The sequence below is a fragment of the Malus sylvestris genome, chromosome 15, assembly GCF_916048215.2.
Source record: "Malus sylvestris chromosome 15, drMalSylv7.2, whole genome shotgun sequence".
Classification (NCBI taxonomy): Eukaryota; Viridiplantae; Streptophyta; class Magnoliopsida; order Rosales; family Rosaceae; genus Malus; species Malus sylvestris.
The window spans coordinates 53,394,465-53,408,615 of record NC_062274.1 but is presented as its reverse complement, the minus strand read 5'-3'; the positions used below and the strand labels follow the sequence as shown (position 1 = coordinate 53,408,615).

The following is a 14,151-nucleotide window of genomic DNA, read 5'->3' as shown; positions in this document are numbered from 1 at the left end:
CTGTGGGAGTGGAGCGATAGAAGTTTTGAGAATTCAAGAGAAGGTCATGGCTAGACAAGCCGTTTATCATTACAATAGGTGTCAAGTGGAAGTGCAGTCATTTATGCAGCTAAGGCATTTTAACAGACCGGTAAAATTGAACCTTGTTCCTACATGACCCGATCAATTCGATCAGGCACTCACCATCTATTTTCATTGTTCAACTCTTTGACAACACCAAAAACCATTGTTCAACTCTTTGACAACATGACAAACCAAAAGCTCTACCCTCCCCTCTATCTATCCAAGGGATGGAAGGAATTCAAGCTAATTATATTATTATAATTATTTTAAATTTTGAGATCTGTATTGATGCATAAATCTCAAAATTAAACTCATCTAACGGTAATAAATATAGTGATGAGAATTACTACTTGAGGGTGGTGAGCAAAAATGCACTCATATTTGGGTACAATTTTCTTTTTAACTTAAATGTTTGGTATTCCTGCCACGTAATATTACGGTCTAACATATTCATTTCTAACTATAAGTAAGAGATTTTAAGTTTGAATATCGAGAATGTTGTGTGTTGGGCTGGAAATGATAAACTTTATACGACAAGCTATTTGACTTCCATGCTATCGTATGGATTTTGATTGAATTCTACATGGAAGTAGAGTTTGCGACTTATTTTGGATTTTAATTAAAATGATGACTATGATCAAGACAAAGTGGTCATTCGAGGTTGCGGCGGCGGTCCCGGCATCGATAGTAGCTGTCGTGGTGTTGGTGGTAGTCATGTTGGGGTTGGTGGAAGTCATGTTGGGGGAGGAGGTGGTAAGGTGGCCATAGGAGGTTGTGGTGGTAATAGTTGTGACAAGGTGGTCGTAGCAAAGTAAGAGTGAAGGTGGTGGTGGCAGTAGCGGCGGTGGTGAGGATGGGAGTGGTAGGCAAGGTAAGACAATGCTAACAGAGGTAGTTGTCGTGGTGGGTGACGGGAGTGACATAAAAGTGGTGGTAGAGATTGTGGAACGGTGATCATGTCCGGGCACATTGAAAAAGCCAAAGATTGTAGTTCTCGAGCGATTGGTAACGGCATAACAAGAAGAGGATAGGGAGACCAAAATGGGTACTAAATACTTTTCCGGAGATCAGTGAACAAGGCAGGGTAATAGCTCCAGAAAGCAAAGCCTACTCTACCAATAATCAAGGCAGGAACATTTTCCGTCCTTGAAATGGTGAAATCTGCTTCCATCCCTCACTATAATTTCTCTCTCAAACACCTTCGAAATTATCTTGCTTACCTCATGACAATCCTCACAAACTCTCAGATTCTTCATGATTCGAATGCACTCCCCAGCCTCTGTCACTAACAGGCCAAAAGCCATCGCAAGTCGCTCGCTGTGCTCCATTATAACGTTCTCTTTTTCTTCCTCCCCTATATCATGCAAAACTGATGTAACATTCGGTGAGTAGCCAGCTTCTGCTATTCGTGTTCCAATTGTCTCCAGCATTTTGTGAATCTCTAGAGAGCGTTCGTGCTCTCTATCCCCTGCAACAAATTTATGAACTCTACCCTGTGCTTCAATCAAGCTCCAACCTGCAGCTTTATTAGTATTTTGCTCAACCATTAATCTCCGAACTCTCACAACGTCTTCCCATTTCCTTGCCTTTGCATATATATTGGCTAGTTGTACATAATGCCCGTCATGGGTTGGATCCAGTTCTAGTAATTTGTTCCCAATCTTTTCACCCAATTCTATTGATCCATGTATCTTACAGGCACCAAGGAGTGTTGCCCATAATACAGGATCTGGGGAAACCGTCATCTTCTCAATCAACTCAACAGCTTCATCTACAAACCCTGCACGGCCCAAGATATCAACCATGCACCCATAATGCTCCATCTCAGGTAATATGCCATACTTTTCCGTCATCAACTTAAAATGATGTCTTCCTTCGCGTACCAAACCTGCTCTACTACAGGCACCCAAGACACCAATGAAAGTCACATTTGCGGGACGGAAACCCTCATCAACGAACCTGTCAAAAAGTGCAAGTGCTTCTTTCCCAAGGCCATGCGATGCCAATCCGCAGATCATGACATTCCATGTCCAAATATCTCTCTGGGTCATGTTTTTAAACAAGAGTTTAGACTGTTCGATGCATCCACATTTTGCGTACATGTCAATCAGAGCTGTGCCGAGGCAAGCTGTCAAAGGAAAATTCAAAGACTCAGCAAGCGAGTGAACTAATCTACCATGTTCGAGCAACCCCAATTGCGCGGACGCTGAAAGAACAGAGACTAATGTGGCCTCATTCATCCTAATCCCTTCCTCCCTCATCCGTTTAAAGCACTCCAACCCTTGTTCTAACCCTCCATTTTGGACGTAACCCGAGATCATCGTGCTCCACGATATCACGTCTCTCGCGGGCATTTCCTCAAACAGCTTCTCTGCAACACCAATCTGCTCGTCTCTTACAAAAGCAGTCAGCATTGAGTTCCAAGTAACCACATCTCGGGAACTAACATTCTCCTCAAACACCCGTTTCGAGCATTCAATTCTAGAGCAAGAACAGTACAAATGAATCAAAGCATTCCTCACGAAAACATACCCGCCAAAACCAAGTTTTACAACAACGGCATGAACCTGATCTCCTTCAGTGAGCGCCATAGCCCTGCTGCAAGCTTGAAGCAGAAAAGTAAAAGTATGGTTGTTGGGCTTGACGCAGGATCGCAGGATGGAGCAGGAAAAGAGAAGCAGGGAAAGGAGAGGCGAATCGCTCTTTGCGAAGCAGCGGATCATGTTATTGGTGGCGAAAACAGATGGGTATTTGATGGAGTGGTAGAGAGAGAGGGAGTAGTGAAATGGAGTAGTTGGGGAGAGAGAAAGGAGGCAGAGGAGGTGGGAAAGGAGGGGAGAGTAGGCGGCGTGGCCGGAGACGATGATGTGAGCATGGGCTTGCTTGGTTTGGCGGAGGGAAGGGCGCGGTGGGAGTGCAGAGACAAGTGAGGAGGAGGAGGAGGAGTGAGAAAGTAGGGAATTTGAAATGTGTTTTGGAAGAGATGGGAAGAGGGATTTGGGTTTGTAGGCAAACATAAAGAAGCTTTCTCTCTGCAACTCCAACTCCAACTCCAAGTTTCTTCCTTCACATAATTCTGAATCGGAGAAAAAAGCAGGAGATATTCTACAAAATATGGGGACGATCCCCCCCCCCCCCTCAATTTTATTTATTCATTTATTATTTAAGGGAATTATTATTACAAAATCTCATTCTACGCTCATCACAAGTGTATTTTTCTTTCTAATTATAGAAAGTTTGGAGTGCAAAATGAGATTTTTGAAATGCTAATAACAATTCCATTATTTAAATATATTTTATATTGTAAATAGGCAAAAATGAGAGAGGTAACATTTTTTAGAGATGATAAATTGTAGTAATGATCACTTGACTTTAACTCAATTGGAGCAATGCTCCCTCAAATCCATTTTCATTGGTCTCTCAACTCATCAGAATGGGCAACTATGATCCCTCAACTAAAAATCAATTACCATTGGTCCCTCAACATTAATCCAATTAGAGAAATGGTTACTCAACTTTAACCCAATTGAAGCAATGATCCCTCAACTTTAACCCAATTGTAGCAATGGTCATTTCAACATAACTCATTTTGACAAAATTTTGACGAAACTGACGAAAATGACCATCTTTACACATTTGGATGAGTTGAGGGACCCCAATTGTAGGAATGGTCCTTCTAACATAACTTATTTTGATAAAATTCTAACGAAGTTGACAAAAAAGACCATAGCTACACGTTTTGATAAGTTGAGACTCCAATTGTAGGAATGGTCATTCCAACATAACTTATTTTGACAAAATTCTAACGAAGTTGACGAAAAAGACCATAGCTACACATTTTGATGTGTTGAGGGACCAATGATAATAGATTTTTAATTGAGGACCATTGCTCCAATTTGATTAAAGTTGAGAGATCATTGCTACAATTTCCTTGCTATAAATAGAATTGGAACGGGTGTCATGTATCACACTGATTGTTTTGTAACTGTATCACACAAAGGATGCACGTAAAAAGAAGGAAGAGATATATGTATTATTACTTTTTACTCTTGATCTAGTGTGTTGTATTAAGGAGAGATTTTTCAATGTAACCGTTACACGAGGTGGTCGCTATATAAATGGTGGGATATGTGTGTTAAAAAAGTTAATAACTTAAAAAAAATAAAATTTCTCACCACTTGCATAAAAACATGTGATGTATCACCCGTGTTCTCATCACAGCTAAAAATTTCTTTGTATTAAGGTTACAAACACACCTCTATTTATAGAGATTTTCATCTGACACATCCTTACATGCATGGGGAAAAACTTACCATACTAGGACTTTTATCTAAGACTTTTAAAGGTTGCCATCGAAAGTCTAACTTGATTTGCTACCTTACATAATTACATATGTGGCATTCACATTAAGTTTCATAACATTTATTTTAATTTTTTTTATTTTGTTTTGTTTTTCTTTCCCTTGCCATAACACCAAATTATCGTCTTTATATTCTACAAAATGTATTTTTGGTGCAAAATCTCTCACAATTCATGTTTAAACACTCAAAATCAACTATATAAAATACTCAATTTAAAGATATTTGAATCTATCCATCTCCGGCTCTAGGTTACCATGCACATGCAATTCGCCAAGCTCATCGTTCTCCATCTCTAGCTCCAGCTCCAACTGGTAATGGTGGATTTATGTTTTTGTTCATTCAGAGCACGTACATACGTAGATAGGTAAGTTTCTTTTTGTTCGTTTGGTTGCTTATATAATCAGTGGTTTAAAAGACTCGCCTTGGGGCGCACCTAGACGGCCTTGGAGGTGGGGCTGCACCATTTTTGCCTATGTTTTAAGGGAGTTGGCAAAATGCATGCCTAAGCTTCTTGGGGGGCGCCTAGGCACCTGAGGCGTCGATTGTGCATCCCTTTTTCTTTTATAAGTTTCAAAAATCAGGAATTTTTTTAGAGTTGCAGAGCTGTTTTGAGTTACAGGCCATGAACACCAACAAAGGAGATTAAGAAGATGAAGAAGACGACTAGGTTTTTTAGGCTGAGTTTGTGTTTTTAATTTTTATTCTTTTTTTAATACTTAAACTGACCTCACTTTGCCACATTTATTACCCCATTATCTTTACTTTTTAAAACTAATCTCACTTTAAAGACATTTATTACCCCACTATCTCTTTTCTCTTCACTTTTTATTTCTAATATTTATTTTCTCATATACTAGATATATATTAGATAAGCATTGCTTTGTTTTTGTTTTTATTATTTTCCTGAATATTCTCATGATTGGCCGTAGAAAAGAAAACATCTTTTTATTTGGATTATTATTTTCTTAAAGTTATATTATTCTTTTTTTTAATTTGTTATATTTTTTCCTTATTTCTCGTTTTTTTAAGATTACCTATCCCACCCAAATATTATCCAAGACTCTCATATAAATATGCACTTGCTTAAGTATAGATGTTTGAAATTGATTAATTTGATTGCTTGATTAAAACTTGGTTATGTGAAGTTAAACTTGTTTGTGACTATTATATTTTTATATGTATAAAATATGTATTAAAAAATTAGGTCTCATGAGGTGAAGGCTTTCGCCTAGACGAGACTATCCATCAAACGCCTCACCCACGCTTTCGCCTTTTAAAACATCGCTTATAATAACCGTGCATAATTACAATACAATCATTCGAATTGGTCTTGTTGCATGCAGGTACGGCTTTTGCGATTGGATATGCCGTGGCCAACAGGGCTGTGGATGCTTTGATGGGTCCTCGTTGTTAGTGTTTGTGTGTGTGTTTTCAGTATGTGTTTCAATGGAGGTTGTCTTCAAAGATGGAGAGAGTTTCAGAGAGAAGAAGCTGCAAAATGTCTCTTCGAATTTCATTAAGATTTCACATAATACAATCTAACCGTTATATGAAGAAAGGAAGGGAGATCCTTCACTCTTCAACATATAATACAATCTTAGCCATTCATTGCTATCACCCTATGAGATGATGCCACTTGGCTTATTCTATTACTTAGACTAGATACAAGATTAAAATGCCATGTGGACTATGATCCAATGGCTCACATTCAAACTGAAACAAAACATAGAAACCTGATTCTTGCTGCCAAGCTTCAGCTAAAGGATTATACACCAACACTCCCTTCTAATCCTTGGCTGATTTAACTCCAAGTAGCTCCCTTAGATACACAAATCGATCTTTAGGTAAAGCCTTAGTAAGTATATCTGCAATCTGCTCCTCTGTCCTGCAGTACACTAACTCAATCTCTTTGGCTTGAATTGCTTCTCGGATGAAATGGAACTTCCTGTTGATGTGTCTTGTCTTTTGATGAAAGACTGGATTCTTTGCCATAGCAATGGCTGATGTATTATCACACAAGATCTGAGTTCCTTCCACTTGTTCTTCTCCAAAGTCTTCTAGAACAAATCTCAGCCACTTTGCTTGTGATGTAGCCTCTGCTGCACTAACATATTATGCTTCTGCAGTAGACAGTGCCACAGTGTTTTGTTTGATTGAAGCCCATGAGAACATACCAGATCCTAGTGTGAATGCATACCCTGAAGTACTTCTCATATCATCCTCACTTCCAGCCCAATCACTATCACAGTAGTCGATTAGGGTAATAGCTTTTCCCCTTTCAAAGACAATACCAAAATCGATTGTTCCCTGGATGTATCTCAGTACCCTCTTAGCTGTTCCCATATGTTTCTTAGTGGGATTATGCATGAACCTTGCCAACATACTTGCTGCAAACATCACATCAGGTCTAGTTGCAATTAAATAGAGCAGAATTCCAACAAGCTGCCTATATTCTCCTTCATCCGCAGGTTCACTTCCATCAACTTTGCTCAACCTTTCATTCATTGCAAGTGGAGTAGCAACTGACTTGCATTCTTTCAGACCAAACTTCTCAATTAGTTTCTGTGCATATTTCTTTTGGTGTATAAAAATGCTGTTCTCAGTTTGTAGCACACCCATTCCAAGGAAATGATGTAATAAGCCCAAGTCAGTCATCTCATAGTGTTTCATCATGTCATTTCTAAATTCCTCAAGCATTTGTGGACTACTACCAGTATATACAATGTCATCTACGTATAGAGAGACAATAATGATACCTGAGTCCTTACTTGTCTTGACATACAAAGTTGCCTCACTTGAACTTTTCTCAAACCCTGCGCTATTGAAGTATGCATTAATCTCTTCATACCAGGCTCTTGGTGCTTGTTTCAAGCCGTATAGAGCCTTGTTCAACTTGTACACCTTTGTTTCTTCATTTTCCTTCACAAAGCCTTGAGGTTGCTCAACATACACTTCTTCTTTCAGTACCCCATTGAGAAATGCAGACTTTACATCTAATTGATACAAGTTCCATTTCTTCTGTGCAGCAAGGGCAATTAAAGTTCTAATCGTATCCAACCTTGCCACAGGGGCAAAAGTTTCATTATAGTCGATTCCGGGCTTTTGTGAATAGCCTTTAGCCACCAGCCGAGCTTTATTCTTCTGCACCGTGCCATCCAGATTAAGTTTGGTCTTATAGACCCATTTAACACCAATAACAGGCTTGTCATATGGTCTCTCAACAAGCTGCCATGTGTTGTTCTTCTCAATCATGTCCAATTCAGTTTTCATTGCACTCCTCCATGAATCATCTTTAGCTGCATCCTCATAACTTTCTGGTTCAATAACACACATGTTGCATTGAGCCATGATGTCATTGATACTTCTCCATTTCTTCTGTGTATCATCATAAGTTGGAGATCTCTCAAGCACATTCTCACTTTGAGAAACATTGTATTCTTCAAACTGAGAATTTTCATCAACCTTACAGATTTCATTAGCATTCTTATGTTCAGTGATAACTGGAAATGTCACTCCAGTATCTATATTGCAGTTCCAATCCCAAGATTTATTCTCATCAAATGTGACATCCCTTGAGAGAACAATCTTCCTTGAAATGGGATCAAACAATCTGTAACCCTTCTCACTTGAACCATAGCCTACAAAGATACACTTGTGACTGTTTTCTTCCAATTTATGTCTGAGATTGGAAGGGATATGCACATAACACAGTGAGCCAAATATCTTCAAATGAGCTATTCCAGGTTTTCTGCCACTGTAAGCTTCAAATGGGGTTGACTTCTTCAAAGCTTTGGTAGGACACCTATTGATCAAATAGACTGCAGTATTCACTGCTTCTGCCCAAAATGCATATGGAAGGTTTTTTTCATGTAGCATTGACTTTGCCATCTCCACCACAGTCATATTCTTTCTTTCGGACACTCCATTTTGTTGAGGAGTGTAGGCCATAGTCAATTGTCTCTGAATTCCTTGTCCATTACAGTATTTGTCAAACTCTGCAGAAAGGAATTCTCCTCCTCGATCACTCCTGAGACATTTAACCTTATATCCACATTGTAACTCAGTCATTGCCTTGAACTTTTTGAAACATTCAAACGCTTCAGACTTGTTTCTCAAAAAATACACCCATGACATCCTTGTGCAGTCATCTGTAAACAACAGAAAATACTTGTTTCCAGAATGAGACTCTACTTGCATTGGACCACAGATATCAGTATGGATCAACTCCAGTGGATCTTTAGCTCTCCAAGTCGATTGAGAAGGGAATGAGTCTCTGTGTTGTTTACCCAACATGCAACCTTCACACACACTTTGGGACATTTCTAGTTTAGGTAATCCATGCACCAACCCCTGTTCCTCAAGTACCTTGAGACTTCTCTCATTCAAATGACCCAACCTCTTATGCCATATCTGAGAACAATGTGTGATACCTGCCCTTAATGCATACTGTGTTGCAGGCAACATTGTCAAAGGAAAACATCGATTGTTGGTCATATGTACCCTCACTACTAAATTGTCCAGTGACCATCCATAAAAAATATTCACTACATCACCTCCAAACAACAAATAATAACCGTTTTCCATCATTTGTCCTACACTTAGAAGGTTTTCCTCAAGTCCAAGAACAAGCATTACTTCTTGTATATGTTTTCTTCCCAATTTAGTTTCAATCACCAAGGTTCCCTTTCCTGCCACTTGACAAATTTCTCCAGTTCCCATCTTTACTTTGGAGGTCAAATCTCTCTGAACATTGACCAATAATCTCTCATCTCCTGTCATGTGGTTACTACAACCACTATCAATGTACCATGAGTTATTGACTTGCACATCGGTCACTGCATTGCAGGCATAAAACAGTGATCCTATTTCTCCCATTTGCTTCACATAATTAACCTTCTGCACTCATTTATTCTCATGACAGTCTCTCATAGAATGACCTGGCTTACCACAGCCTGTGCACTTTGGTTTACCTTCATACCAACACTTCCCATAGTGCAACCTGTCACACCACTTACAATCACCCTGAGCATTGTTTTGCTTCTGGACATAATTAGGCCTATGATCCCAATTCCTTTGAGTATTGTTCTGTCTCTGAGGATAATTGGGTTTGTGATCCCAATTCCTTTTAGTATTACTCTGCTTCTGAACATGGTTTGGTTTATAATCCCAATTTTTCCCCCTTGATTTCCAACTCTCTTGAGACCTTTGATTCCCAGAAAATCCACCACTTTTGACACCCTTAGATGCTACATTAAGACTTGCAAATGCCCTCTCAGTCGAAGACTCAGTATGTAAATCAAGCCTATGTTCGAATCCTTTTAGAGAAGCTACAACCTCCTGCACCTCAATAATTTCAAGATCTCTAGAATGCTCAATTACAGAACAAATTGCATCATATGTTTTCGGAAGACTAATAAGTAATTTCTGCACAATTCTCTCCCTAGATAGCTCTTCTCCATAACTTTTCATTTGATTAATGATATCAAACAATCTAGAGAGATACACAGATAATGATTCACTATCCTTCATACGAGTATATTCAAAATCTCTACGTAAACCTTGCAGTTTTACATTTCTTACTTGTTTATCTCCTCGGAATTCACCCTTTAGAACATCCCAAGCTCCTTTGGATGTCTCTTCATTCACGATTCTGGGAAAAATCTGATCCGATACTGCACCTTGTATCATTCCAAGCGCACGAGCATCCTTCATCAGGATCTCACTGAACGACACTCCATCCGTCGTCTCCTTCTTCGTCTCATCGACCACAGCTTTCTCAGACTTCGGATCTGGTGGTTCAAACCCATTTTCTACCAACTCCCACAAACCATACGATTTCAGTATAGTTGTCATACGAATCCTCCAAAATTCATAGTTCTCTCCATTGAAGACGGGAGCTCTAAGCTCGACATTGCCGGACCCAGCCATATGAGACTTGGATACACGAAATCACAATTTCCAGATTCGATTGAAGCTCAAAGATGTAGCTCAATCGCACAGATTTCACGCCCAGATTAGACGATGAAACCAGGCTCTGAGGCCATGTTAGTGTTTGTGTGTGTGTTTTCAATATGTGTTTCAATGGAGGTTGTCTTCAAAGATGGAGAGAGTTTCAGAGAGAAGAAGCTGCAAAATGTCTCTTCGAATTTCATTAAGATTTCACATAATACAATCTAACCGTTATATGAAGAAAGGAAGGGAGATCCTTCACTCTTCAACATATAATACAATCTTAGCCATTCATTGCTATCACCCTATGAGATGATGCCACTTGGCTTATTCTATTACTTAGACTAGATACAAGATTAAAATGCCATGTGGACTATGATCCAATGGCTCACATTCAAACTGAAACAAAACATAGAAACCTGATTCTTGCTGCCAAGCTTCAGCTAAAGGATTATACACCAACACTCGTCGCGTCACTATCCAACATGAAGCTGCGCTGCTGCTTCTGCTGCTCCTGCTGTTCTTTCTATTTCTGCTCCTTCAGCTCCTGCTGCTACACACTACAAACCATGGCTAACACAAGCAGTATCAGTGGTTCAGATGCCTGCAGTATCACTCCAAGGCATTCCAAGATGTATGCAATGCTCGCTACGTCCTTTTCCCTTCATTATTTTCCTCGAGATTTATTGTGTCAAGGACCGTTTGCAGTTTTCACTTTTTTCGAAAACTACAAACTAATTATATGATGACCTTTGGGTTTTTTGGGCAAATAACTATATGACTACCTTTGTGCAGTGCATCAACGAATTTTTAAGTGATATCAGCAAGTGTCAGTGGTACATGGATAATGATAAGCTGTACGAGTGCAAGAAAAACTCCAGCATGTTGAATGCTTAAGCATTGCTTCCTTGCAAATGAACTCCTGTGCCTATCATTATGGTGAATTGGTCGTCTATTTGTGGGGGAAGGATTTATATAAATCTTTATATTAGTACCTCTTCTTATTTGAACTCGATCGATCTGTGCTTGTTTCTTGTGTTCAAGTTCGTAAACTAATGTTTCGTTTGCAACTATTTGGTGGATATAGTTGCAGAGAATTCAAGTATCAACTGTTAATACCGAGTTCAATAACAGTTAGGGTTTGGCAATAGTTTCTTTATACTTATACCGGTTCTTTTAACTGTTTTCAACTATGTTATGTACAAACGCTTTAGTAATTAAACAACCTTAAACCTTAAACTCTAAACGAGCATTGGATATGCGTTTTTCATGAAAACTTTTAAACGCTGTAGAGGAATGTTAATGTTGGAATGGAACAAAATTCATATACATCGCGTTTGTTTGTGATTCTAGTTTCTACATCTCTCATTTTGTGGAATCAAACTGATTAGAAAATGGCTGAGAGAAAGTTATATGAAGAGTGATTGAAATTAAACTGAATATTTTGCTTGCAAATCTATGAGTGTACGAACAAAGAGAGGATATACCTCCACAAAAATAACTACTTGGAAAAACAGACAAACCTGTTTTTTTTTCTCTCTACTGGCTAGCTGTCTCTACATCTTTTCACAAATTTCTGATCATGTACAAACTGTGTTTTTATTCTTCTGCTGCGGTAATGTGATCTCGTAATCATTTACCTAACAGTAATCCAATTTCCTGACGACTCCAAGTGATTCTCAGATACATGCTGCCTTCTTGAAAAAGGATGTCTACTCGAGCTGCTGAGGAACTCATCGCGATCATGGATCTTCAATCCCTCATCTGAACAGTCAGAAGCCTCTTCATAAAGACTAATGTCTAATGTGCTTGCCAGTGAGTAGGCTGCGCCCTTTCTTGAAACTCGCATTGAGTTTCCGGACACAAATGGATGGTTGAGCAACTCCTTAGCAGACCACCTCCTTTTGGGGTCTCTCTCCAAGCACCTTGATAAGAAATCCAATCCTTCATCCGAGAGCTTTTGCGGGAAATGAGGCTTCTCGTTGCCACATGCAATCTTCAAAACAGCAGCAACTGGATTCCAAATCTCATTCCCCCAAGGAGGCCTCCCGGTAGCCATTTCAATCACCGTGCATCCCAAGGACCAGATATCCGAAGCAAAATCTAGCTCTTCGTTTCTCAAAACTTCAGGAGCCATCCACAATGGAGTTCCGCCAATACATTGCAAAGAATGCTGCACCGAAGCCCCGTCAACCTTTGAGTCCTTTAGCCTTTTCGCAAAACCAAAATCCGCCAACTTGACATTCCCGGAGGATCCCAAGAGCACGTTCTTGCCCTTGAGGTCACAATGGACAATCCCACTTTCATGAAGATACTTGAGGCCGTGAACAATTTCTCTGGTGTACAACCGAACCACCTCTTCCTCCAATGCGCCGCCAAATATCTGTGACACATCTGACAAACTACCCCCTGCCATATACTCCATGAACACATTGATGCATTTCCCTTCACCATTTTCCCTCCCCATACATTTAACAACGTATGGGGAATTCAGACTCTCGAGAATCTTAACCTCTTTCTCGAGAGCATCAACTCCATCCCTTGACTGCGCAGATTTCACAACAAAAAGCGCTCCTGTGGTTTTGTTCATGGCCAAATGAACACTGCCATAAGAACCAGACCCAACCAGTTTGCCCTTCATCCACTCACCTGGTAGAGGAGATGTGCACTGATTGCGATTCGCCGCCATGTCCTTTTTGATATTTTAAACCGGACAAGAAAACTCAACTAAAAAATGATGCTTCTGGTGCCTCTAGAAACATGCAGAGAAAAACACCATGAATGGTAGAATATCGAAAACCGCTGGGTTTATAGGGGATTCGAAGAAGGACAAAAGAAAACAGGATGATGGAAAAAAACATGGCTACAGTTCCAGATTGAATGGAAATCGGAAACGTAAACAAAACAAGGAATTAATTCGTACTTTGATGGTAGTCAGATTTTTCAAAACAATTAAAGAAAGTTCAAGAAAAAAACTGTAATGATGGTAGAGCAATTTCCCTCTCGATGGAAAACCGCTCTAGCAGCAAGAGATTTCTCTTGAAGTTTTTACTAAGCAGACAAGTTTGATATTCTCCTCTTTTTTTGTTTAAGATACAATTTGATGTGGGATTTAGAATTTTTATGAAGTCTGATGGGAAGTAAAAAAAAAAACAGGAAAACTAATGAAAAGGGCTTGAAAACTTTGAGTTTTAATGATAAGGACAAAATAAAGAGTAAAGTGAATAGTACCAAGATTGACTTTTTAGTGTAAAAATGTGACTTTTCGTTAAAGTAAACAGTACCGGATGCTTTTCGTTAAAGTTCCCTAAAAAAAACTGTTGGCCATCCTAGCCTTGTGGAACTCCCTCGAGTCCTATTGGCCAGACGTAATGGGTACCTGCCACGTGGCGGTAACTACAACTTAATTCATTTTCTTCGGACATAAAAAAGAGCGGTTATTGAGACACTAAATTTCTTGCCGTTCATTTCACCCAAGTTGAAATTTCGTCCCTACGAATTAATGGATTATGGTAGTTTAAAACGTCGTTCCTAGAAACTAGTCTCTCCTTTTTATCACGTGCGTCGCTCCCAACTCACAGATTATTGTTTTGTTCCATGTATTTGTGTACGGGTATACAGATCAATTAGTTACATAAGAAAAAAAAAATGCAACTCTTTGCTGTTTTGTGGTCATTAAATTATACAATTGATGTTTCATGGTCAAGTTTTTCCGTTGATTTGGAACAATTTTTTACATTCGATTGTTTTTTTCTGGTTGTATTAACAGAGGGCAATT

At 39.3% G+C, this 14,151-nt stretch overlaps 2 protein-coding genes across 2 annotated transcripts; both read right to left on the bottom strand.

The window, feature by feature from the left end:
- Positions 1 to 1,091: 1,091 nt before the first annotated feature.
- LOC126604404 (pentatricopeptide repeat-containing protein At3g62890-like) lies at positions 1,092 to 3,188 on the bottom strand. The gene has a single exon (XM_050271653.1). It carries the CDS (start codon positions 3,078 to 3,080, stop codon positions 1,176 to 1,178), a length of 1,905 nt encoding a protein of 634 aa, XP_050127610.1. The 5' UTR covers positions 3,081 to 3,188; the 3' UTR covers positions 1,092 to 1,175.
- An 8,609-nt stretch (positions 3,189 to 11,797) lies between these two features.
- Positions 11,798 to 13,493, bottom strand: LOC126602213 (mitogen-activated protein kinase kinase kinase 18-like). The gene has a single exon (XM_050269044.1). It carries the CDS (start codon positions 13,060 to 13,062, stop codon positions 12,010 to 12,012), a length of 1,053 nt encoding a protein of 350 aa, XP_050125001.1. The 5' UTR covers positions 13,063 to 13,493; the 3' UTR covers positions 11,798 to 12,009.
- Positions 13,494 to 14,151: the final 658 nt, after the last annotated feature.

Coding starts and splice junctions, on each gene's coding strand:
- LOC126604404 (XM_050271653.1), bottom strand. CDS start 3,080: ATGTTTGCCTACAAACCCAAATCCCTCTTCCCATCTCTTCCAAAACAC.
- LOC126602213 (XM_050269044.1), bottom strand. CDS start 13,062: ATGGCGGCGAATCGCAATCAGTGCACATCTCCTCTACCAGGTGAGTGG.